This window comes from Aptenodytes patagonicus, chromosome 5, assembly GCF_965638725.1.
Source record: "Aptenodytes patagonicus chromosome 5, bAptPat1.pri.cur, whole genome shotgun sequence".
NCBI classification, from domain to species: domain Eukaryota; kingdom Metazoa; phylum Chordata; class Aves; order Sphenisciformes; family Spheniscidae; genus Aptenodytes; species Aptenodytes patagonicus.
In genome coordinates this window covers 4,029,751-4,055,562 of record NC_134953.1, presented here as the reverse complement: position 1 = coordinate 4,055,562, position 25,812 = coordinate 4,029,751, and the positions used below count along the sequence as shown (strand labels likewise).

General features: G+C 42.5%; 1 protein-coding gene across 1 annotated transcript in view; it reads left to right on the top strand.

Moving 5' to 3' along the window:
• The first annotated feature begins 764 nt into the window (after nt 1–764).
• The window catches only part of TSPAN14 (tetraspanin 14), a 41,979-nt gene continuing 16,931 nt past the window's right edge, over nt 765–25,812 (top strand). Inside the window, exons 1-3 of the mRNA XM_076338353.1 lie at nt 765–1,062; nt 16,632–16,729; nt 24,259–24,309. Of these exons, the coding sequence (XP_076194468.1) occupies nt 16,649–16,729; nt 24,259–24,309 (132 nt within the window). The 5' untranslated portion in view covers nt 765–1,062; nt 16,632–16,648. The remainder of the gene's footprint in view (nt 1,063–16,631; nt 16,730–24,258; nt 24,310–25,812) is intronic.

The following is a 25,812-nucleotide window of genomic DNA, read 5'->3' as shown; positions in this document are numbered from 1 at the left end:
GCTAAGCTAGACAGGGAAGAGGAGGGCATTTCCCCACCTGCCAGGCAGTGACTACCTCAGGTGTGAGCTATCACTTGCTCACCACATGGGTTTAAAAACCACGGCTCAGCCCCTCCTTCCCCTCCCGCCTGTCTTCCCAGCACCTCGAAAGAAAGGTTTAAAAACCCTGGGACGCCTGAAGACTCAAAATACTCTTCGGAGTCGTTTTATTTTTTTCCTTCGCCTTCTGGCTTTCCAGGGAAAGCTCGATTGCGCCTTCGCTATTACCCCGAAAGTGCTGCCCCTGGCATGCTGGTTCTGGCCCCGAAAGTCCTTGAGGTGGGAGGAAGCGCGGTTGAAGGGACGGGCCCGCCGCGCGGGCCACGGCCGAGCTCCCTCAGCCCGGCCCGGGGGCGGGGCGCGGGGCAGGCCGGTTTTCTGAGCCTCTTCCGCAGGGCGGGGGACGCGGCCACCTCGGCCAGAAAACCAGCCTAAAATAAAAAAGCCGAGAGCCTTGCTGAGCGGTCACGGGATCAGCCGCCGAGGGGGGCTGCGGCGGGTCGCCGGCGGGGAAGGGGCGGTGGGAACGTGAGGGGCGGCCGTTCCCGCCGCTGGGGCGGGGCGGGGGCCGCTGGCGCTCTCAGCCTCCGCCCGGCCTCGGGGGTCCTCGCGGGGCGCCGGGGCTCCCCCGCCATCTCGGGGGGCGCCTGTGGGGGGTCACAGCGGGCGAAGCCGCCCGGAGGCCCGCGGAAGCCCGGGGGTCTGGAGGGAGAGCTGGGCCTGCTGCGCGTCCCCTTTGTGTGGAGCACGGCTGCGTGCGGGGAGCGGGCGTGGCCGGAGGGACGGGCGTGCATTTCCGCGCTGCCTCGGCCCCCGGCTCCCGCACGGCAGCGGCGGGGCGGCTCGGCGGAGAGGGAGCCTTGGTGCTGGTGGCCGGCCGCGCTGACGCGGGGAAGGTCCGGGAGTGCCGCCGCGCCGCGTCTATGGACTAGCCGAGGCGGTGGAGGGACTCCCGCGTACGCCGACCGCCGCCTCGCCCTCCTCCCAGCTTGGCGAAACTTAGCGAGCAGGCTGCTGCCCCCGGTGAGTCCCTGCCCGACCCGCCGCCGGCCCGGGCACCCCCCTCAGCCGTCTGCCCCGGGGGGTCGCGCCGTACGGAATGCCCCTTTCTCCCCCCTGTCTTTAAGCACCGGCATTTTGACACCCGCCCTCCCCCCCGGAGCACGGCTCTCCCCTGCAACATCCCCTGGGAGCTGGCAGCCATTGAACGGGGCGGGGAGCAAGCGCTGCCCGGCTGCCCTCCCTCGGGGCGGGCAGCAGCCCTCAGACTTCGTAAGTTTCCCGAAAACGCGGGTCTGTGGCGAGCCTCTGCCATTGTCCTTGTCCATTACAGGAAGCCGGAGAGGCCGGGCGAGGCTTCCTCTGGGAGTTCACGCGAAGTTGTTTCGTTCAATAAGGTGCCACAAGGGAGAAAAATAATCCTTTTTTTTTTTTTAAAAAAAAAGAGGCTTTTCGGGGTGTTGCAGCTGCAGGGTGGCGTTTGCCTGCTCCTTACTCCGCCGTTGCACCGGCTGCTGCCAGCCCCTGCCCTCAGTCCAGGCGTTGCTGTTAGCAGAAGCAACTGCTCCGTGTGTGCGAGGATTGAGGCCTGTAACTTTTGGGTTTTTTTACTAATTTTAACTTTAATTACTTGTAAGCTGTGTTGGTGAGGGACCTCTCTGACACCCTTTCAGCTTCCTGCTGAAACAGGCCCGGCCGTTGAGCGCGGCGTCACCTCACCTGTTTTGGCTCCTGTGGGGACCCAGGATGGGTGTTTGGATAATTAACACATCACCAATTCCCGTTTGGTCGTTCACCTTCTACCTGGTTGTCTTTGTAGTTTCAGGTGAATGTCTTATTTCTGGTCTGTGACCGCTACAGAGTGCTGCCAAGAAGCTGCTGCATACAGACCCTATGAGGAGAGTTCAAGTAAAATGATGCATTATGCACGGTTAATGTGGGGAAAGTGGTTTTTTCCCCCTTTGTAAACTTTTTTTTTTAAGGAAGGGAATGGCCTTTGTGCGTTTCTAGGGAGAAGGTTTAAGTTAAGCTGGAAAAGGCTTGGTATTATGCAGGACCCATGGTGGTATACCTGCCTAACTTCAGTACTGGCTTTTTTTTGTGCAGAACAAACCACAATTTTACACTTTCAGCGTATCTGCATAAGGCCGTTAAGCATACATCTGACTTTACCTCACGTACTCAATGTAGACTTAGTGGTTTAATTTTGAGCCTTTCTGAATTAAAAAAAGTTGTAAGAATAAGATAAGTTACTTGTGTTGGGTTTTCCCTTCCTTAGTAGATCTTCAAAGGTGATGGTGGAGGGAAGGATGTTTTAAGATAACTGGCAGGATAAGATTTTTCCAGCACTGCTTTTTTTTCTGTTTTTTTTTTAGTGGGGACATAAAGCTTGTGACCTAGAGCTCTGGATAAAATGGAAGGAAACCAGCTCCTAGAGAATGGAAGTACAGGGTATATCTTGTTCATAAATGCTCAGTGGGATGATGATCTCCTTTCTGGCTATCCCTGTCAGTGAGTTAGGCGTCAGTACTCACATGCTCTTATGATTTCCTGAGCCGCATTATAGTTACAATAAATGTGTGAAACTTTAAATGCTTGGGTGTGGATGGTTGAGATGCTACCACTGTCTGCTTGACAGAGGAATTGTGTGGGGAGAGAAGGGGTCAGGTGGGAATTCAAGTCTAGTCATTGGTGTGAAGTAGGGATGAGCTGTGGGGGAAGCTACTTTGCAGCTTTTGGGTTTTGGTTGTTTTTTTTAAATAAATCCGGGACACCTGTGTTGTTGGAATAGTGTTCTTTATCCTCTGGCTAATGATGCTGGAAGAAGGTACTTTCAGGGTGTGATGTATGTCCTTTTAGCTCTGTTCTTGCTGGGTGGGGAGGGAAGAACATAGTATTGCCTGTCCTCAGAAGATTTTCATATTTAAAATTACAATGCAACTGAAACAGCAGTTTTTAGAAATAGCTACCCAAAAGTTTGGGAATGTATTTATAATGTTGAAAAACAATGTGCAAGTAAGCTATGTGGTTGGCATTTTGCTTTATTTTTGTTGATTTCACTCATAGATGGACAAGGCCTTGCTAAAGGTGATGTCTAGAACTAAATCAAAACCATTGAAAATTGCTCTTCTGTCTGGCGTGTGCTCTGTGTGATTTTTATTTAGTGTAAGTTGATCCAGTTAGCTTCCTTTGTAGCTTCCTTTCTGTCCAAGCATTACCTCCAGTTCCCAGGTAAGAAGACCAAATCAGAAGAAACCTCACTTGAGTCTCAACTGAGTCTTATTCTTGTCTCTGGGCATGGGCTTTGCCTGACATTTAGTGCATTGTAGAATAATTAATCTTATGCTGTTGTCCTGTTTAAAGCCTTTTTCCTCTCCTCCCTGCCCCCTTGGGGGGGGGGGGGAGGGGGACAGGGAGGAGGTGGGGGCAGAAAACAAAGAAAAGTATTATCTTTTGTGAGCACTGTGTTAGGGGCAATGTCTGTGCAAGAGCCTTCATATACATAACGTACCTGACAGGACTGAAATGAGGTATGTTCTGGGCTACCTTTTGCTAGATTTTGGCCTTGTAATACTTAATGAAAGGGTCATAAAAAGCCCTTGCTCCGAGTCCTGAAATGCTATTTAATTGGGGCACTTTCTTTGGTATTGAAGATGTAACTTTTTGCTCTTAGATGTAGCAAGAAAATTGTTGACATGGTGTGTTATGAATTTGGTCATGTCTGGGTGCAAATGCTGGATGCTGATCATCTGGATGAAGAAGTTGTGGGCTAACTTCTAATGAATAACTGAGCAATATGCTTTTTGATCCCTTGTAGATTGTTTTGTCTTGAGGCTGACCTCTGATTTTCTTAGAGGGTAGATATATTTAGTTTATGAAGCTTTGGTGTGTGGCTACCAGTCAGCCATTACCTGGAAATGAATGTCTGGAGGAAAAAAAAAACAGCGGGGGAGGGCTATGTTTCTGCTGACAAACTCCTACAACTAATTCTTGTAGTCTTCTATCAAGTTTCCCATCTTGTATTAGGTGTGGCACAGTTTGAGCACTACTGAGGGTGAATAAATTAAACTCTTCTTCTAATCTCACTGTGTTAGATTATAGAAATCTCATTGAGGTGTGCGTGGGGGGAAGCAGAGTTCACAGAGCTATTGTCAAAACTGTTCCTACAGATCCTCCCTTTATGTAATTTTCTGCTTTTACAAAAAAATAAAAAATTCCACTTGGGTGTGGGGTATGTTAAAATATGTGGGTTTCAGACACCAGACAAAGGACACACTTAAGCTTCGCTCACATGTGAATTGAGAATGTTTTTACTTGTGGGCTTTGTGTGCCGTGCTGCTTTGCACTGTGGCTTCCTGGGTCAAAACTTCCTGTTTCTGGTAGAATGGACTTTTGTACTTGGGCATCTGTGGTGCATTTCCAAGGCTAACAGGCTGCAATTCAGAAAAATCCATGAACATGCTATGGTTCTCATATTGCTTTAAGCTCTTTCACTGAAATACCTAAGATAAAGTAAATCAAACCCTCAAAGAAGAATTTTCATTACTTCGGAGTAAATGTTGCAGGCTGTTGCTAAGGGGGAATTAAGAAATGGTCCTTTTCTAGGTGGCTTCTGATTGTACGTCCAAAGGATGGTTATGTGTCTTCCTCACTAATATTACACAGTCCTAAAATCTATGTCTCTTCCAGAGCTGTAGTGTTGGTAGCTTGTGTGAGGGTACTGATGCAGCCTTCTAGCACCTAGCATGGCTCGGGCAGGAACAGGACCCTTCTGCTTGACCCTTTGGCTCATGCTCAGCCAAAAGCATCTGACAAAGGAACGGTTATGAACAATGTCAGAGGTGATCAGAGTAAAGGTCATCAAGGTTAGATATGTGTGGGTTTCAAAGTTTAATAGTTTGGGTTCCCCCAAAAAGGCTGAGATCTGATTTTAATCTAGCAATCAAAAAAAAGGGGGGGGGGGGGAACTGAAGCGTCTAGGTTCAGATGACTTCATTTTGAAAAGAGCCACAATTTAATTACTTAAATATAGTTGAACGTCTTATATTTGAATTTTTTGCATTGTAAAACAGCTTCTCTTTATTCTGGATGACTGAACAAAACCTGTTTTCAGTATGGTCAGTGAGCTGAAAAATCATTGTTGGGTAAATTCTTCTTGTTTAGGCATGTCACAGGTGAGGATTACAGCAAAGGATTTAACCTGCAGAAAATGGTGATCCTCAAATATTGACAGGATAAGGGGTTGCAATGTTTGCAGTTGACACCGCTGACCTTCTTTACCAATCTGACCTAAATCTTGGAATTGAAGCCCTTTGAGAGAGAAGTATCATTCTGCTCGATTATTCACACTTGAATTCTGCTATCACTTATGCAGAAAACTTTTAGCAAATGAAAATAAAATATGCTGACCACAAGAGGAACTGTATCCAAACCCAGGGCTCTTAGCAGGATTTAAAAGTAAGTTTATTTTCCTTTCTGGTTCCAAGTGTGCCTCAGACCCAGTTTGGAAGGGGGGACCACCACTTGTTTTGCTTCAGTGTTTCCCATCTGTCTTCCTTTTTGGGAGCAAAGCAAGTGTTTTATCCCTTTCCTTGTAGTAAAGCTCATACATGATATGTGTAAGTGAATGAATTTCTGTTCTTATCCAGAGTGCCTGCTTACATGTGTTTCTTCTGAGAGCTGTTTCTGTGTCCTTGTCTTTAGAAGTATGTGCAAAAGCTGAGAATCTTAGGGCTGTCTTCATCCTTAATCTGAACCTGAATGTGAAAGTCAAGGGTGTAATATTCATAGGGCTTTGCTTCCTCTTGATCTTTGCAGTAAGTGTTGTTGAACGTTGTCCTGGTATTACAAAGGAGCTTTTCTGTTTTACACTCCCAGTCTAGAGAGCAGGCATTTATAACACATTGATAAAGGTCTTCCATGTGAAGACCTGTGCTGAAGCCCCCTGATGTAGTTGGGGCTCTTCCTTTGGCACTAATAGGCTCAGGCACTTGCTGAACTTGTGTGTGCATATGAGCTTTTGGCTTTTTTATGGGTTGTTTTATTTTGGCTTTTTCATTCTGTTTCAGGTTGCTAGTGTACAAAACCAAATTTGTTCATGTGGCCCAACAGCCCTTTCCAGAAATCTTTCTTCCTGTTTTAAAGGTTTTTGTTTCCTGCTCAAAGACTAAATAATTGATACTTGAGTCTCCCTGGAAAGGTGTTTTCTCTAAATAATTCATGGACTTGGAGGTAACAGGGGAGCTTCCAGTTACTGCAGTCGCAGCTACAGAAAGCAGTATGAAGGACAGTATTCAGAGGCAGCTGAATGCTGTGAATTGTAATATTTCAAAGAGTGTGATTTGCTCTGCTTGGTGAGAGCTGTCTACTCTTGCTTTGGGGTATAAAATCAGTGCTGAAGCGTGTACGCTGACATCTAGAAACTCATGGAATAGGAAACAAAGGGATTAGCCTCAAGTAACTTGCATCTGAAGGAAGAAACCTGAGATGTTGGACTTTGGTCTCTATGTGACAGCAGGCTTCTGACTGCTGGGATATGGAGCTGATTCTCTTGATGCACACTTCTTTCCTCTCAGCAATGTGTTATTAACTGGTGCTCAGGGAAGTACTTAATGCTGTGTGGAATATGAATGCAGTGGTATAGCTATATATAATAAAGGGTACAAAACAGCAAAGCTTTCTACCCTGCCCTGAGTATTCAGTTACTTCAGTTTGTCTGCATGGCAAGCCTGTGGAGGAGGAAGGTTCATCTAAAAAGTTGTCTGACTTGAAACTAATGGATAGGCAATTAGTGAGAGGACTCTCAGAAGACAACAAGGTGGCTTTCCTTGCAAAGTGTACAGCGCACTGAGATTGCAAAGGGTATTTTGACAAAGTGGTCGTAACAGTGGTCTGCTTCTGCAAAGCAGAAGGGAGTTCAACTGAAAGACCTTGTCCAGCTGGGAGAAGCGAGAAGAGAAGGTGTTGTTCAGCTCTGTTTTTTTTCTGAGCTGTGCTGCTTGTATAACCAGTCATGCTGTCAGCCTGTTAAGATGGCAGTTTCCTGTGTTCTCACATTTTTTTTTCTCTGGAGGTATTTGGTTTTTTCCTTTTATTAAAGGCACAGATTAGGAAGTGTTCGTGTCTAACCTCTGCACCTTCTAATCCTGCTGGTGCATTTGCTGTTAGCTATTGGAGAGACTGACATCTGCATTGGAAGGAGCTCTGACGGTGTCACTTCACGGCCTTTGCTGCCCTGATCTCTTAGTGACACCGTGTTGTTCTTGGCATATTCCTGAGAGGTGGAAAGCCTGTTTTTCCTCCTTCCCCGGGGGCGGATGCAGTCTTACAGCAAGACAGTCAAGGGTTTCTCACGACCCGCCTGAGCACTGGCTCTTGGGGGAAGGGCTGGAGCTGTTCAAGCATGGGTTTGGTGGCTTGGAGCAGCTTTGGTCTTTGTCTTTTTTATTCTTTTTCCTTGTGTTGTGGTAGAGTGTACAGGGTGCTCTGCAAACCTACCTGCTACGTCTCCTGAAGCATTAGCTTATTTCTATGTCTTTGGGCTGAGACATCTAGTCTGCTGAAGAGCTGGCAGCGGTTAGGATCATGAAGTGTTTGGTGAATGCCATTTTGTCATATCTCTAATGTTTTCCGGTGTTGTGTTAGAGGTTTACCTGCTAGTTGGTTTTTGAAAGTCGCACAAGTGCGTTTCTTTACCAGAAAGTCAGTTGGTAGGGAAAATCATTACATGGTTGTCGAGCTATGTACGTGGCCACAAAGAGCTATTTTCTCTCATGGCCTGTGATCGTCCTGGTCAGCATGTAAAATAACATTCTCCTGGGTGTGTTGTGAATGCAATTGGCGCACAAGGCGGAGGGCAGCAAAAGAAAGCAAGCTTTGTTGGGTTTGGGGACAATGCTTTCAAACATTAACACCCCATCCTCCCAATAGGTAGCATCCCGTGGTGCTGGGAGGGTGCCCCATTTGGAATGTGTTCCTCTGGTGTTTGAAAGCACAAGTCCTGTTACTTGGGGTGGGAGGGGAGAAAAAAAAAATTGAGTTTTTTGTGGACTCAGCTCTACATCAGGTCTCTGTGACACGGAGACAGCATTATTTAACCAGAACAAGTGATGAATGTAACTAGTATTGTACAGATACATGCATTCATTCCTTAGCATGCTCATTGCCGGAGAACAGATGTCAACGCTGGAATTCTTTTTGAATTTAGAGATACCTTGATCTGGTTTAAGTTGTTAAACTCTTTTATTATACATAACATATATTTATATACTGTATAAATACATACATAGGAACATTCAGTGTAAAGGCTAAGAAATATAGTGTGGATGTGGACAGACTGCATGTTATACCCAAAGCAAGGAATGTTTTTTAAGAAAAAACTAACAAAAAACCCCCAGCAAACACCTCCCCCCCCTCCAAATTATATGCTTGTCACTTCTTTAGTGTATATTACTATAATCAGTCTCCTTTTTTCTCTTGTGAAAAAAAGAAAATGAAGGGATATCCTTTTTGGCTGAATTGTAACTGGAGACTTGAACAAGTGGCATTCCTGGAAATGGAGGAAAGCCACAATATGTCTAAAAGTTTAAGATGTTCTCTGAAGAAAGAGTGGATTTGTCAGCAAAGAAAGTTGGTGGCTTCCTGTCTTTTCTCCTCTAAGTTGTGACTTAGTTTTGTGATATAAAATGACATAGCAAATGGAGAACCCATTTTGTTCTTGAAACACTTTGGTCTGTGTGGAGTTATGGGAGGGAGCAGACAACGTGTATGGAATAGGTTCTGTTACTGTTGGATCACTAAATGGAAATAAAATTATTCCCTGATCACTAAATAGAAATAAAATTATTCCCCAAACTGGAAGTTCTGGCTCCTCAGATAAAATATTTTCTTTGTAAGGGTTCCAAAACCTTCTGTTGGAAGGAAAAAAAAGTTAAATTACATGCTTGCTTTAATTTGAGACCTTGAGTTTTGCCTTGCTACTGTTGGCGTTATAGGGAGGGGGTATGTATCTGCTCTCATGAGAGGTAGTAGAAAGCAGCTGAGGAGTTTTGATTCTGGCTACTTGTTCTAACAGGCTTTACTCCCTGGAGTGACACGCTTCTATGTGTTTCACAGTGCCTGAATCTTCTGCGAAGTAAAAGGAAAACATAGCTTGTGGTTTGTTGCATATACTAAAGTTACAACACAGGCAAGCTCCTATTCAGGTGAAACTGGTCAATAGTCTTGTTTAAAGAAAATTTTCATAGACATGAAAGATTTTTTCCAAACTTCCCCAAGATGTTAATGAGCCATCCATTGAACTGTAGTGACAGTGTCTAGTGTTGGTTTCACTTATCCTGGTGTAATCCATGTGAGTTTTAACTTTGAGCAAGGGTTATCTCATGGTGCTTTTGAGGATGAGGTCAGTGAAGGCCCTGCGTCCTGTATTCCTGCTGTTGCCTGCAATTCTTAAATATTAAGAAAGAGCCTGACAGCTTACAGAAAGATCCTTCTCTCTTCTACTGTCTTTCACTCTTCTGCTCATGTTTGGAAAATCGCTGGCTTTCAGACTCGGTTTACTTGTGACGCTTCCTTTTCTTTCTGCTTCCTGTGCTATCTCTTGCTTTAAGTCAGAATATGGAGTATACACCTTATTTGCAGTCAGCTACTCTGAGCAGATTTCCCTTGAACCAGGTAAGAGATCCATGCCTTTTAGCTGGTGCCTTTGTCAAGCGCTGCTGTATGTCAGAGCGGAAAGTCTCTATCTGTTCACTTATTACTTCAGTGAACCTGTGGTCAGTGGAGCAGAAGTAACATAAACCTAGTAAAATTCAGTGGGTAGCTGAGTCGAGTTGTACCTCTCCTCAGTGTCAATAACTAAAAATATTTGCAGTTTGAATTTACATGGTCAATACTTGCATTCTACAGTGTCATTGGTTTTAATTCTGACCATTTTGTCTAAATGAAAATATGGAGTTTTTGGTGCTGTTTTTGTTTTGTGGATTTTTTTTAGCATTACTAGTAACTTTTATAGCTAAGTAGGAATAAAGACTTTAACATGTGAAAGCAAGGCCAGCCAACTATATCTTTCGGTAGCTTCTGTGTGAAGAACTGTGAAAAGTGAAATTGTTACAGCTGCTATTGTCCTGTCACTGCTTTTTAATTGCTGTGGGAGCGATCCCTAATTTTGCTCGGCTTTTTCAAGTCTTCCTTTTGTGTATTTCTGTTAGTTTGAGAAATCAGGTGGAGCTGGAAATATCCCATGAATGATAGCTTGAATAGCTCCTTGAATTACGGTTGTGCAGTGTAGAGCTTTTGTGCCAAAGTATTGGTGATGTTAATCAAGTGAGCAATACAGAAGAGGTTAAAAGATGATACCCACGTAGATTATTTTTCAGAACTTAAGGTGTCTACGTTCTGAATGTTTGTCTAAGTTCAGAGTACTTTATGTGGTATTTCAGATGCAACTCATCCACATAAAAGTAGTGGCTTGGCCAAAAGCACATGCATAACTTCAGTGTGAGTTGTCTGTGGAGCTTGAGTGGAGCTCTTCTGAATCACTGCTTCCTTGTTTTGGGTTTGGGAACACTGGGGTATGTTCCTTACAAGTTTTCCTAAGTTGCAATTTGTGCTCTAGTGAATAAAGCCTGGTCACTGAAACCTGAAACTCTTTCCATGTATAGGGGATTGGATCTGCTCTGAGGGATTGTTTTGTAGAGTTTGTATTGGAGCAACTTGTGCTTGAAATATTTTTCAAATACTCTGAGGACTTTGAGTCTTCAGCTCACTACAAAAATAAGAGCCCTGAAACATGATGTCTTAAGAAATCTGTCTGGCTTTGGTCATGTTTTCCATTGAGTTCAAAGATCTGTTATCTGCCATTATTTTTCTAGTAAACCAGGGATTAGCTATTAGCAATACCTGTCTTGCATCATGAGTTTCTCAGATTAAAAAATACCCTTTTGTTGAATAATCCTCAGGTTTCCTCTAAGAATGAGCAAATATTTCTCTGCTCTTCTGGACTGCAGCAGAATTAAATACACTACACTTGTATTCCTTAAGAGAAGCTTGTATTTTCTTTGTGAGGCCCCAGTCAGAGTTCCTTGGAGACAAAATTACAAAAATAAAGATGACGCATGCTTGCAGGGAGTTCCTGAATCATCTGCAGGGCTACTATCTCTGTTTCCAGGAACAGATTAGCCTGTAAGAGCTCCAAATCCTGTCAGTTTTTCTTGCCTTTGTGTTGCACCAGCTCAGTCCTTACACGTGAAGATTTGATGACCAGCACCCAGATATTACGCTGAACATTAAGACTCCCTTGGTGGTCAGCTTCTCTCTGGGATGTGGAAAGAGCAGTCTGTAGGTGCCTCTTAGTTGCTCCATTTTCAGAAGGTCCTAAGAAAATCTCTGAACTATCCCTGGTCAGGGATAAGTCTGTCCTTCAACTTCACAAAAAAAACCTCTATTGATTGAGCACCTCCAAAGAATATGACAATTATTTTTAATGGCGCCATGTCTTGAATGAATGAACTGATGCTTTTTGATATAGATTTGGTGTTGAAGGAGTAATGGAATTACGTAGTCATATCAAAACAAACGGTAGGCTAAAGCGCATCTCTTGCTGTATTTTAAAAATTCTTCTTGCTCCTCAGTACATTCTTCTTTTGGCTTCATTGATTTGCTTCACCAGCTTTATATAGACTTGATGCTTTGTAATGATGAATGATGGGGGGAGCAGCCAACAACTTAGAAAATTAAATTTTTTTCTTTGTTTTTTCTTGCCTCAGTTCTGCCTCTGTTCCCCCAGCTTCATCCATTTCAGTGTGTTAGCTTCAAGTGTGGTGTAGCCAGTGGTGCCGGTGTAGGCTGGCATTGCAGGGGTGCTGCATTTCCATGAGCACTCTCAGAAGCTAGCACTGCTTCTGGCCTCCCATCCTTGTTTTCCTGACTGCACTCACACTGGCATTTGTGTAAGCTCTGGGGAGGTAGATTGGAAGGCTTAAAACTGTTTTCTTCTTGGCGCGTGGTACAAGATCACAGGATTGATCTGAAGATTTGCTACGCAATTTGCTGTATGATTGTTTGCTCCACTGAGTAGGATGATTAGTGGTTGTAGATTTTTAGGAGGGGGCAGGGAAGGGGATCAGGACTATGTATGGTGGCAGTACTGGCCGAACCTGGAACTTCAGTGTGACTTAGGTCTGCCTTGTAAAGTTAACGCCTCCTGAGGGTCAAAAGGGTTTGTGGACCTAGATCTAGAGACATGCGTTAGTGTTCCAGTTCTTGTTCTAGATTTAACATCTTATCTGTGAGGTTTTCCCTGCATATCCAAATTAGATTGTTTGCTATATTACAGCTTCTGTTTTATGAGAGTTAAAATCTATAGAATATGAATATCACTGCTGTAGCATTTTGAAGGTTAGGGTGGAATCCGTGGGTGTAGAAATGCTTTGGAAATGGCAGTAGCCTCTTGATGAAAAACTACATTTTTTTTTTTCCCCTCACTAAAGCTGTAAACACTGAGACAAAATTATATATTCTACCAAAGCAGCAGTGCTCTGTATTTAATTTTTAGAAATTCCTGTTGTCATGAGTGGGTGATAACTGTCAGCTCACATAATGTGATTTGCTTTGTCTGAAACACAGTAGAGAAAGTTACTAGTCTATGCTGCCCACACACTAATCTTCCAAGTGTTTTGTAGTATTGCCTAACCATAGTTATGTAGCCTGTGATGTAAATTAAATGAAATACTGATGTAGCAGATTTCTAGACTGGTAACAGATGCCTCCTGTGTTAGGAAACATGACCGCTTTTAGTATAAACATGGGGAAGGTGGCTGTGTGGCCTTGAGTGGATTGCTTGGTCTGTTTATTTGTAAGGTTAGGGGAAAAAGTCAGACACACCCACACTTTAGATTTATTATGTCAGAATGTCACTCCCACACCAGCAGTGGTTATACTGCTCCATATGGTGTTTGGTGGTCCCTCAAGAAGAACCAAAAGACTCCTGGTGAGGATGAGCAAAGAGAGTAAGTCAAATCTGCTCTTAATGTAGGCAGGTGTTTCAGAAGGCAGCATCTGTCTGGGGAGCCGTGTGCTGTTATAGGACAGCATCTTGCAAGAAGGAACCAGTACCGGTAGCACAAGGCCCCCTGTCACTTCAGAGCACTAAAAAAAAAAAAGGCAGCATATAAAAAAAAAGCATTTTCACTTTTCGTTCTGTGAAAATACTGTGATTGGTATTGACTGGGGCATCTTGCCAGTTGTATGGGGAAGTGGGGAGAAATGTTTTACAAGCTGGTGGTCAAAACGATGAGGTAGGAAGTCCCGGTGCCAGGGAGGGCAACCTAACAAAAAGTAAGACTTCAGGCTATGTTTGTATTTTAGGTCCTGAAATGGTATGCTTGCTTTTCTGCCTCAGACTATATTTTAAGCCTCTTTATCTAGCAGAATCCCATTTTTCTGGAATTTAATGATGTGCTAGCTAAATGCCACCTGCTGACTCCTCTTTTGTACCAGTAGCAGCAGCAAAAGCAATGTTTATTAGTAGTATGTGCATTTTACCATTGCCGCTCCTGTCTTTTGCCAGGATCCTGATTTCCACGGGGAGGGAGGTAGAACAGTGCTGGAGGCCTCAGTGTGCCTGCATCTGGAGAATGTTTGCACTGGCAGCCAGTGTATTGCTGTAATACAGGCTTAAACTGATGCAAATGGAGTCTTGGACTCTGCTCAGATTAGTGGGGTTCTGCTGTTGTGTCCTAGCATCCCCTTTTCCCTCTCTTCCCGAGACCCATCAGACTTACTGACTTGGACGAGTGTATGACTATTGATTGTTGAAATATAAATTGCCATTTGGAGCTAGAGACTGAAATGAAGAAGTTGGGAAAACCACGTTCGTTCCTTCTCTTGTGTTCTCTCAGCTGCAGGCTTAGAAAAGCATGTCAGGAGAGTGGCGTTTAAACAAGTTCTCTTTACTGTGTCTCGTAATAGTAAGATTCCTAAATGTTGTCTGTGAAGCTGGGTGGGTTGAAAAGGTCAGTAACTAAAGCTGAACCAGGGCACGAGCAAACAAAACTGCCTACATCTTAGGAACGTATATTGCAAAACTCAGCTTATGCACATGACTGGGTCGCATCTAGAAAAGTCCTTTCCAGTCAGTGCCTGTACTGGCATAAAGTACAATTTTCTTTGTTTTAACAAAGGTTAAGCGTTTTTTGCTGTAAATGAACTGTGAGCATTAGAACCTAGTTAAAAGGTGAGGTTTTGGAAAGCAAAAAAACTTGTTTTCAGTATTTGGTTAAAACTGTATGGAAATCAGTGTCTGACCTGTGGAAATACCAAGCTCAGGTGTTAATGGTGAATGTTCACACTCTCTAGCCTGACAAATTTTGCAGGTATTGTTTCTGTAAGGATGTGCAATATATCCTTTAATCGTTCTCCAGACTCTGCCATTTCTCTGAAACCAGCTAAGTAGCTCATTCTGTGTGTTTAGTCCCTTTACTGGGGCTATTGAGGAAAAAATGTTTTAGTTCTGACTTAACTCAGTTTTACTCCGTCTTGTATGGAATTTTTACTCCATCTTGTATGGAATCAGGAGGAGTAATACCTTTGTTTAATGATTTTTCTGTTGCTACTGTGCCTGTCCAGGTGCACTAATCTAAAGTTGCCTGTGGGTAGTGTATCTTAAGCAACCTGCATAAGTAGCATATATGTGAAGGCTACTTAGGTGATGTCTGGCTTTATTATATACAAATTAATCTACTTCATGTCAAGTGGATCAGTATGACTTGTGTAATACCTACCAACTTTCAGTAGGATCTGAAGATTCCTCTTACGCACATGCAGGCCATCTTAGCTTGAAAAAAGCAGAAATTATTCTCTGTCCGTTAGTCTTGCAATCTTACTTCGGTATGCCAAGTCACATGATTTTCCCATTGTTTTTTCCATAACTACTTAAAGCTATGGAGTATCCTACCAAAATGTACTCTCCTTAGATTTTCTACGTGGTCTCTGCATTTCTGAAAACTATTTCCATTTGGTTGGGCAGCAAATAAACTTCCTGGCTGGGGTTGAAGAGGGATGGGGGATGTGTCTGGACCAAGGAGGGACTCTCAATCTGCTTCCAGATGGAAGCCAAGCCTAGTGTGGGGAGACCTCTGGAAGGAAAATTAAAGTCTGTTTGGGATCTATGTCTATAGTCTCTTGGGCTGGAGATGTCATTGTGTGTCCTTGATCTGTTTGTGTGTGTGTGTGTGGTTTTAGCCTCGGGGGGAAAAAAGTTTAAGGCAAGGCTTGAAATATTTGTGTTGAGATTTCAAAAAAGCTCCTCCAATAACATACTGATGGTAGTACTCCATAGTTGTCCTGGCTAAAGCAAACTGTTTTTTGTATTGAATGGGAGTCTCAAAGCTGACAGGTATTTGGTTCTGTTCCTTCTTTCAGTGGGATTGTTTTTTACACCCAGGTGCAGACTGCCTTCTAAAAAAAAAAAAAATTAGTTTCCCTTCTCATGGCTGTGGATGTGGTGGAGATCTTCAGTTCTCTGTTCTGTGGTGCTTGGTTTCAGACTTTGCTGGGTAGGCTTGGTTTTTGCATGCTGTCTGTGAATGTCCGTGTCAGCATAGTCCTTGAAGTCTTTTTCTTAGTTATGAGGTGTTTGAAAATTTTCTGTGCTTGTGCTTCCCTGTTACAAGCCTTTCACTGACATCTTATGGGAGGAAAACATTTACCTCCAGTGAGTGGAAGGTTGAAATGTGGAACTGCTTCTTGTCTGCCATAGGCAGCACTCATGCGGTCAGTGCTCTAGAATGCGAGGGCTGTGTGAGTGCTTTGTCTTCCCTGCTGCAGCTCTTGATCTAACAGCTTGTCCTCTGTTGTCTTTTTTTTTTCCTATGCATGGCATTTCTGCAGAGGTGGTTTAGTTATGATACTCTGAAAAGCTGTAGTTCTCTGAAATATTTGAGCAACAGTTGCAGTTGAACCTTATCTCTAGTGTATGTAAGGAAGCAAGAAAACTGAACTCTGCAGAGCAGATCAGCTGTTTAACGGTGGGGCTTCTGTGCTTGAGAATAAAACCTCTTATGGGGTACTGATTTGCTAAAGAAACATTAAAGTATGGAAAAGACGGAGTACAACTGCCAATTGTATTTAGCAATCTGTATACACTGAGGTTTTCCAGGTAACCACTTCTAACTTCTTGCTAGCTGGGTTGTTGGATGTGCAGTCCACAGGGTGTGTGTTTAGACTTTTGCATAAGACCAAGCAGCCATCTGTGTAAGTAAAATGGTTTTGAAGGAGTGAGAAAGCGGATGAATGTCAACTTGGTGATGCAAATCTTCCTAGGCTAACTGTATAGCTAGTTTCCTTTTTGGGTGTCCCTCCCTGTTACCACATAAGGGTGCTTAAAGAAGATAGGATTATTGAGCAACAAATACTTAGAGGGAGTTTAGGGTCAGCAGAAGTTTCTGAGCTGACTTTGAACATACTGCTGAATGGCATACGGTACAGGTTACTATAGTCCCTTTCTCAACAGAGCAAAAGAGACCTGGAAAAAAATCCTTTATTCTTAAAATCTTTCACTGCCTAACTCTTCTCATCCTTTCTCTTCTGTGCAGACGCTGTGCTATAGAAGATGCACTATTACCGATATTCTAATGCAGAAGTCAGCTGTTGGTACAAATACCTGCTCTTCAGCTACAACATTGTCTTCTGGGTGAGTACAAAATGTAGAGACTGAAATAGTTTAGGCATACCTTAGTCTTATTAACTTCCTGCGTATTTCTTCAAGAGGACAGGCTGAAATATTTACTTGAAAGGAGGAAGCTGATGTATGGTATGTCTTGGGTATTTTGGAATTGAAGAAGCCTATCCCATGTGAGAAAGTAACTATTATTGAAAATTATACGGATAACGATTCCTCACAATCTTTCCCTTCCTTGCCCCTTCCTCCTGTCTTACCTTCTGAATGAAGATAAAGGAGTGAAGCAGATAAAACTGGTTTTCTTTTTTTTTTAATGGAGAAAGGAAAGATCTGCTTAAAGGATTTGTCAAAAGAAAATAGTATAGCCTCTACTGTTGCTGACAAGGCCTTTGTCTTTTGAATGATGGAGGCCATTAAATGCTGGTTGTGTTTGGGCAAAGGTTAAAGCTACCTTTCTTAAGGGCACTTAAGTGGTATGTTAAGTTGCTTCCCTGTTAAGTCTCTTCTAATATCTCCTTTCAGATCATCTTTGATCTCTGTGTTGGGGTGGTGTAGCTGTAAATACGCTATGCAGAAGAGAAGAAAGGAACTGCTCCAGAGATGTCAACAGCTGGCATTACAACATAGTCAAGATCTTAAATGTCATGCTCTGTGGGCAGCAAAATTGTCTGATACTGTCTTGAAATACTTAGCTAGGGACTAGCCTGCCTGTAATGTTTGTTTAGAATTGTGAATGCGAAAATGGTGCAAAACCAGGTGTGTGGTGTTAGATGTGTGTGATCGTCAAGATCACTGAAGCACCTAACTGCCTTGGAAAAGGTGGTGATTCAAAGGTTAGTGCATAGTGTTGCATTAGAAGTAGTTAACATATCTGTGAGGGGGAGGTGAAGGTAAGGATGCAGTTCAGATAAACTTGATAATTCATTTCAAAACTTGCAGGTCAATGTTAGGAGTTCGCTCCTGAAGTCGTGGAAACTGCAGTCATGGAAAGGCCTGGGCAGTCATGGGGAAGTGCAGATACAGTGACTTGCCTGGTGCTAGCAGCTTTGATTAATGTTCTGATTCAGAGTTGAAATATTTCTTAGTATGGATAGCCGCTTCTAAAGATGTTTAGATTTTTTTCAAAGCCGAACGGATCAGATAGTAAGAATGAAAGTACCGTATGTGGTTGAAGCAACTTGTTTTAAGTTAAGAGTAAAAATTGATTCTCCTGATCCTGACTTGCCTGAAGTCAGTAGACATGCTAGAGAAGACTATTAATTCTTCTTGTTTTCTGTGATTCCTTAAACCATGTCAACTTTTTACTACCTAAAATTTAAGATATGCAGAATTATTACCCAAATCTGTATTTAACGTCAGTAAAAAAAAGGGGTTTAGTGTCTGAACATAAATTGCAGGCTGCAGAATCTTGTTCGTACTTGTCAATAATGACTTGGTATTTTGCTTGATTAACCCACATAAACTTCTGGTAAACTAGGTTGGCATTTCTGCACATTTTGGCTGCTTTGGCAGTATTTACGGTAGAAAATAAGCTTTTCTGAAAGCTGCATGTATGATGGACAAAACTCTGAATTAGTTTAGAATCATAGAAAAATCTAGGTTTGATGGAACTTCTGGAGGTCATCTGGCCCAATCTTCTGTTGAAAGCAAGATCCACAGGGTTCTCAAAGAGAAGAGCTGGGAGTCTTGTGAGCTTCTTACTCATCAATTTTCTGCTGTTTTCAGCCTAATAAAAACGTTAGAAGGCCAGGTAATACTGAGACTACAGTGTCTGGCTATTGCTATTGAAAACCACAGAACTTTTTGCTACTGTCGCCACCTCTTGTTTACTAGTGCAATGTTTTAACATGATACTGTAGCATTAAGCCACAGGGGAGTTCATCCTTGTGTGGATAACAGGACAGAAAAGCTGTGTGTGGCTTGTGTAGAAACTTTTTTCCAGTAAGGGTTGATTGGCTATAATATTGCCATAGTGCAAATGCTCTTTAGTGATGATTTTCTCCCCCTAGCAATTGAGGATTGGCCTCGTATCAAAAAGTATGTGCCCAAAGGCCGCCAGCTCTGTAGTTATTTTTCTTCATCTGTGTAGCACAACTTCCATGTACCTGTAGTGGAGTGTGGTGCAATGAGAAGTAATATCCATCAAGCTGGTTTTCAGAGAAATCACTTTGTAACTGGGTGGATGCTCTTCAGCAGATAGTGTGGGGGATATGTGAGAAATTGGCAGACTCTTTTGTTCATGAATATATTAGGATTGTTCTAGACATCTGCTTTTTTTCTAGTGAGTGTCTCATGAAGTGGGGTCTGTTACTGTTTTTGATGGGTAAACAACCTTTGAAAAACTGAATTTTTTTTGTCTTTACTGGGAAGACTATCAAGAATTTGCCTCTACTTTTTCACAGGAATTAATTTTATCTTTCTATTTTCTTTTTTTATTTCCTCATGTCATTACATTTCACTTTTTTCAAATTTCTTTTTTTACTGTATTCTCTTGAAATTAATGGTGAAGATCCAAGGATTTTTTTCTTTTCCTTAAAGAATCATTTTTAAAGAAGAGATGCAGAAAAATTGAGGGGAATTTGAAATACAGCTTGTGTGTTTCAGCTGATCTGTTGGCTGGAGGAATTGGTTTTCTGAACAGGTACTAGTAGTCTTGGTAGCTTGCTCAACGAATGGTCTGAGGCTTCTGCTGAGAAGTTATCATCAGGCTGACCTAGTAAATTACGTGTAACTACAGCTCTTTTGATAAGAGTGCGGCACCTTTAGTTGTAGAACAAGCTATGTAAATGTTGAGTGGGAGGGTAGACAGTCCTATAGGCAATGCATGAATCATTTAGCTGACACAGTGATTCAGGAGCCTGTGACATCCGGCTGGCTGGGATGACTAGTCTAACAGTCTTTTTAGTTAGACAAATCCATCGTGTGTAGAACAAAGTAAACTTTCTGCGTGCTTTAAAAGAACTGAAGGACTACAAAATCAGAAGGGAAATGTAACCATGACTGGAAAAAGCAGCATTTAAGGAGGGAATGTTAGTCTTGATTCACTTTCCTTGGCTTGCAGGACAGGTGCTTGTGGGAGCTTGTTTTGTGAGTGAGTGTGTTAGGAAGGGTGGCCACTATATAATGGGTGTGAGGGATAGTATTTAGATAGGTGTCCAGACAGCCTTTTCCCCCTTTAAGCTGTTACTGGAGGCATGATGGTAGCTCACCCAAGTCTCAGCTCACGACACAGTTTATTCACAAGCCAGGTAATTTGCATGTAAATAAAAAGTTGCATTTGTTCTTCTGTCACGCTTACTAAAGATGCATGTTGACTTCCCTGTTGTAGCTCTAGAGCTACTATCAGTGACTGTATAAACTTTAAAGTTAAAGCATATGGTGACTTAGTGAGTGGTTTACAGAATATTTAAACTTTTTAGTGGGTGGTTACTTTTCTTCAGTTTGTGTCATGTTTCAAATACAGTTCACATAGATTGGGGTGGAACAAAATCTTGAACTCAAAGAGGACAAATATGACTATTTTAATAATGTCAAGCTGACAGTTTAATCAGCCATTAGAAATCTGTAAATCTTCATTCTTTGGAAGTTTTTTTTTTCAGGTGGGCAACTTGGCAATAGAAGGTTCAGTTCTGCTGGCTTTGAGTTAGTTGTGTATGACTGGCTTGCAAAATCACTTCTCTATTCTTTGTGCTTGGCTTTCCCTTGTAAGAAAGGGAATGGAGGTCATAAGAAGGCTCTGTCTTTCTAGGCATGATTTTAATGTGGAATTACTTTATTTTCATCTTGCTTTTTAAGCATGCTAATAAGGTTTAACTTCTCCAAGTACACTTGTTTTAATGAGTAGTGATGAGGCAGTATTGCAACCATTAAGATAGCCCTGCAGGGAGTGATAAGAAGTTTAAGTGAAATTACCCTATTACAGCAAGGCTGGACCTCCTGTTGAGTTTTAAAGTTGTTGTTTTTTTTTTCCAAATAGCTTCATTTGTCATAATGAAATTAAAAGACTGCAGTAATACAAGGTGAAGAGCTTGGTTCTGGCACCTTTCTGTTCTGAGTCATTGTGCAATTGAGTGAGTCTTTCTGTGAAAGCCCCAGTGGAGGGAGGAGGCAGGGGGTGGACAACTGACCTCAGGGGGAGTGCAGGGGTGTCCTGTCTTGGGGTGCAGGACTCCTCTATGCCTTCCAGCCTGCACTTGGGAAGGCCCAGGGAATAAAAGGAGGTGCCTCAATCACCTGTCTCTGGTGATTGCTTCTTTGTCTCCAGTTGAAAGATTTTTTGGGGTAGGCCAAGAATTGCACCTCAGCCAGGACATGGCTATTTCAGTGAACGATTGCATGTGTGCTCTGCCAAAGCCTTTTAGGTTGCATGTGAGCTCACTGCCTCTCAGGTGAATTGAGAGGAGAAGGTAAAATAGCTTTTAGCTGCTGTCACCTTGATTTATCTTCTAATGCTCTGTAGCTTTGTGTGTGGCTCTTAAGGGTTTTTGGAGGGGAAAAAAACCCCAACTTTTCACTCATGCTATAGGAGATGTGGCATTTTTGCCCTCAACGTCATGGTGAAGGGCAAAATTTCTATTAAGCTCTGGAAAAGAATTCTGAGCTCATTTTTGAAAAGTAAGAGAAGACCCAGGCTAGCATAAGATTTTCTTGGCTTTTGCACTGTATGTTGTTTTTCAGGAACATCTAAAACAGTAAGGCTGTGCCAGGAAGAGGAAAGAATCCACCACCAGGTGGTTTCCTGACCCTGAGAGGAAAAGTCTGGGAAGAGACAAGGGTAGGAAGGAAGGGCTGTAGGCTGCTGATTGCTCCCGCATGGGTGGAGCTACAATGTAAAATAGGATTGTCCACGGGGGTGGAAAAAGTGTTCTCTGTAAGAGTAACATTTTGTGCTTACAAAAACTGAGTGCGATAGGAATGCATTCCCATTGCTTCTAATCGGACCTTGAGGCTCGCTGACCCAAAATCAGTTTGTGTGCAAGGGTTGTCTTGCAAGATTACTTTTTGCTGCAACCTAGATTTGAGAAACAAATTGGACCTGTTTTCACAGTTACTAGGGTGATTCTAATAGCATAGTCAAAGGAATTCAAAGTGTGGTTGGGATGCTTAAACTAAGTGGTCTTGTGCACAGTGTCTTTGAGTTGGTGTCAGTATTGTATGTCTCTTGAGCAGAGCTTACAGCTTGATGCAATATGTTAATAATGTGGATTTTTCAGTTCTAAAGCAGGAAATGACCGAATGCTGGTTACTGGTTTTAGTTTCCTGTTCGAAGGGGTGCAGCTGAGCTGCTTTGTGTATGTTTCCATCTAACCTTCCATGCAGTATATGGCTTAAATGACTCTATGGCATAGAAGTGAGTTGGGAAGTCCAGTTTGTTCTTGCTTACACGTCATCCAGATTATGGTGAAAGGCGAATTTCAAAATGCCTCTCTTCTGAAATAGCTGGCTTGCTCACTCTCACCCTGAGAACACTCAGTTAGCATTGCAACTTCTCAGCTGCCTGTTCTCCCATTTACGTGGCCGGGTTAGTTCAGTGAGCTGATGAAGGTTAAAACTTCTCTTTCAGTTCAGGCTGGATCAGTTCCCTGGTCTGCCTCATAGCAGATTTAAACCATAAGATTTAGGGGTAATCTGAGTCAATATTCTGTTTATATCCATGTGTTTTTTAATAGTATTTTTAAAGTAGTGCTTTGATCCAAATCATCACTTTAAATGAACTTGGCTTATTCAGGGTCTGAGATGAGTAGTCATTGTGCTGTTGCTTATTAAGCAACATCTGGAAATTTAACTTATTTAGCACTGCTTTGCCCAGTTGTAACTCTTTCCATGGATTAGTAGTGGATTTGGTTGATTAATCTGTGTGCTTAAGCCCTAAAATATGGCATATAATACTTCATGCCTAGACAGAAGTGTCTAACATAATTTGAGTAATTTTTACAGAATGACATGAATGACACTTACAGCCCTTTTTGGCTTTTCTTTCCCCCACTCCCCCCAGCAGAGTAAACCCAGAACAACTTCATTTGCCCTGAGTGCAGTTTAGGGTCAGCAGGCAGTGAACCCAGCCGTACTTAAAATCTACACATATATTTTCTTGTGTGACTGTAAAAGGGTCCCATTGCCTGTAATGCCCGTTTAGTTCATGGAAGGTGCTGCATTTCCTAGAGGAAAGGGCCCCTTTTTCAAAGCGTTTTTTTCATTTGTTGGGATTTACTTGTCAATGTGTGTAAGGCTTGGGGGGTGGGACCAACCTCAGTCCTTTATATAGAATCATTTAGGTTGGAAAAGCCCTTTAAGATCATCGAGTCCAACCGTAAACCTAACACTGCCAAGTCCACCACTAAACCATGTCCCTAAGCACCATGTCTACATGTCTTTTGAGTATCTCCAGGGATGGTGACTCAACCACTTCCCTGGGCAGCCTGTTCCAATGCTTGACAACCCTTACGGTAAAGAAATTTTTCCTAATATCCAGATCTAATCCTCCCCTGGTGCAACTTGAGGCCGTTTCCTCTTGTCCTATTGCTTGTTACTTGGGAGAAGAGACCGACCCCCACCTTGCTACAACCTCCTTTCAGGTGGTTGTAGAGCACAATAAGGTCTTCCCTCAGCCTCCTTTTCTCCAGGCTAAACAACCCCAGTTCCCTCTAGGGTGCTCTAGACCTTTCACCAGCTTTGTTGCCCTTCTTTGGAACCACTCCAGCACCTCAATGTCTTTTATGGTTACATGGACATAGCAGGGTGGAATGCCATTTTAGGTAATGAGAGTGAGCTGCCCTCAGTTCGTAGAGAGGTCATTTTAGTTTGATTATGGGAATTGGATATTAAAGACAAACTGCCTGAGAATGGAGAAAGGGAACAGAAGACTAGAACAAAGATCTCTTGCTTCGTTTGGATGAACATAATTCAGAAAAATTTATTATACAAACATGAATTGGTGAAGGGTTTGTACGTTGTCGATTAGATTTGTTGCTTATTGAAGTAAGTGGATGGATCATTACTCCAGCTTAATTCAAAAGGGCTTAAACAAGGTAAGGATTCAGAAGACAAACTGTTACCTAGTTAGAGAAAAGGCTAATATAATGAGCCTTGACACTGAGAAGTTATGAAGAGTTAAGCATGGCTGCTGTCTGGGGGTGGTACTATAAAGTGACTAAATAGGGAATAACTTCAAAATGCATTAAATACTCTGAAATCTTCATTAGTGTGCAGGTAAAAGGTTTAGAGGAAGTCACTGGAATAAGGATAACTCCCACTTGCATGCTACTGTGTGGAATTGTTCATGTAGTACTGTGTGCTTCCTGAGTAATGAATAATCAAATTGAAATACTTTTTTAAAAGTAGTTTATAAAATGCAAGAATGCTATGGAATAAAAGCGCTCTAAATCCTTTTTGCAAGAGGTTGACTCATGGGGAGGAATGTCCCATTCTATTGTCTGAGATTACAGACAATATTTGTTTTACTGGAGCAACAGTGCTGCTGGCTAAGTGTTTGAGAATGTGTTGATTAGTATATCTAATTCACTTTTTTCTTTTTGTTTTAGCTAGCTGGGGTGGCCTTCCTTGCGGCTGGTCTGTGGGCATGGAGTGAAAAGGTAAGGGTAGAAATGGCTGGTCTGTCTTTGTTTGGTGGCTGCCCTCTGCTTCCCTCTCCCCCTGTAAAACTACTTCCTTGGGAAGCAGCAAAGGTTAAATGTAGCATCTGAGCTCAGGACCATGTTCAAATGATCTAAACTGAGTTTAGTAGGAGTTTCATTCTTGTCCCTGATCAGGTGTTAAGCTGTGGCCCTTGATGTTTAAATGTTTTTTGTAAACTTGTAAGAGCAGGATGCTAGGGAGAATTTAATCTTCATGAATAGTCTTTATGAATAGTCTTTATGAACTGGTTCTCTTTTGAAAGCATGTTTTCTAAAATACACTTAGCTACCCACCTCTTTTTCCTAAAAACAAGAAGCATTTGGGAGGAATGTAAAAGATATCTCTTTTTATATTTAAAAAAAAAAAAACCAAAAAACCCAAACCAAACAAAAACCCAAACCATGTGTCTTTGGGACCATCTTTCTGTAGTATTCCAATCTTCAGGCCACCTGTTGTCTTCCACTTTACTCCCCGTGGAGTTGCTTAGGTGATTGTGTCTCCGTGTAGAGGAACAAAATTGGGGAACATGATCTAGCTGAATGACACTCATTTTTGGCAAAGGTTTCTTTCAGCTGAATAACTTTCTCAATCAGAGGAAGTCTGTGCGGATGTGTACCTACAGAGTTCTCCTGTTACAAGAGAAGAGATGGTATAGGTATGGAAATGACTGGTCCACCCCCTTGTTATGAATGTGAAAGCATGGCTTTAATATGACTGCAAGCAGTAGGAAAAAGTGACAATTACTAGCAGATTTACTGATCTGCATCTTAATTAACAGTGGAGGGCAGGTGCCCTCACTGTTCAGTTGTGCTGCTGAGTAGGAATACTTCAATTACCATCGTAGTGTAACATTTCCTTAATCAGAGTGCTTATACGTACCAGCTACCCACATACAGAGAGGTTCTGGGATTCCTCCACTTCTTGGAAGTGAGAGTTTTATGATGATCTTAATGCTGAGGTATTTATTCTCCTTCTCCCAGCTCCCAATGTGCATGCACACATTCTCACAACTAGATTAGTGATATCATTGATACATAGCAAGCAGCCTATCTCCACACACAAATGCATTTACCTCCTATTCTGTTGTTACAAAAGGATTTTCTTTCCAACCCATTGGGGAGGATGTTAACCTTGTCTTGAATTTGTATTCTCTCATGTTCAGACATTATCTTCTGTTCTGTAAAGAAGCACATAGGATCTGTGTGGTTGGAAATGACTAGCTCGCAACTACCTCCATTTGTCAAATGGACCTTATGGTACACTGAAGTTACTAAAAGGCAAAGACAGACTCTTTCTGTCTTTATTTTTTAAATCTTGCCTGAACTATTTCTGCTCTCTGTCCTATCTTGCAAATAAGTGCATCAAAGCTTTTCTTGTGGTTTTGAACTTCTGAATGGCTCATGAAATCTGTACATTGTTTTTCATGTCTGTTGTTCTGTGCTATGTGGACAGTCCTTCAT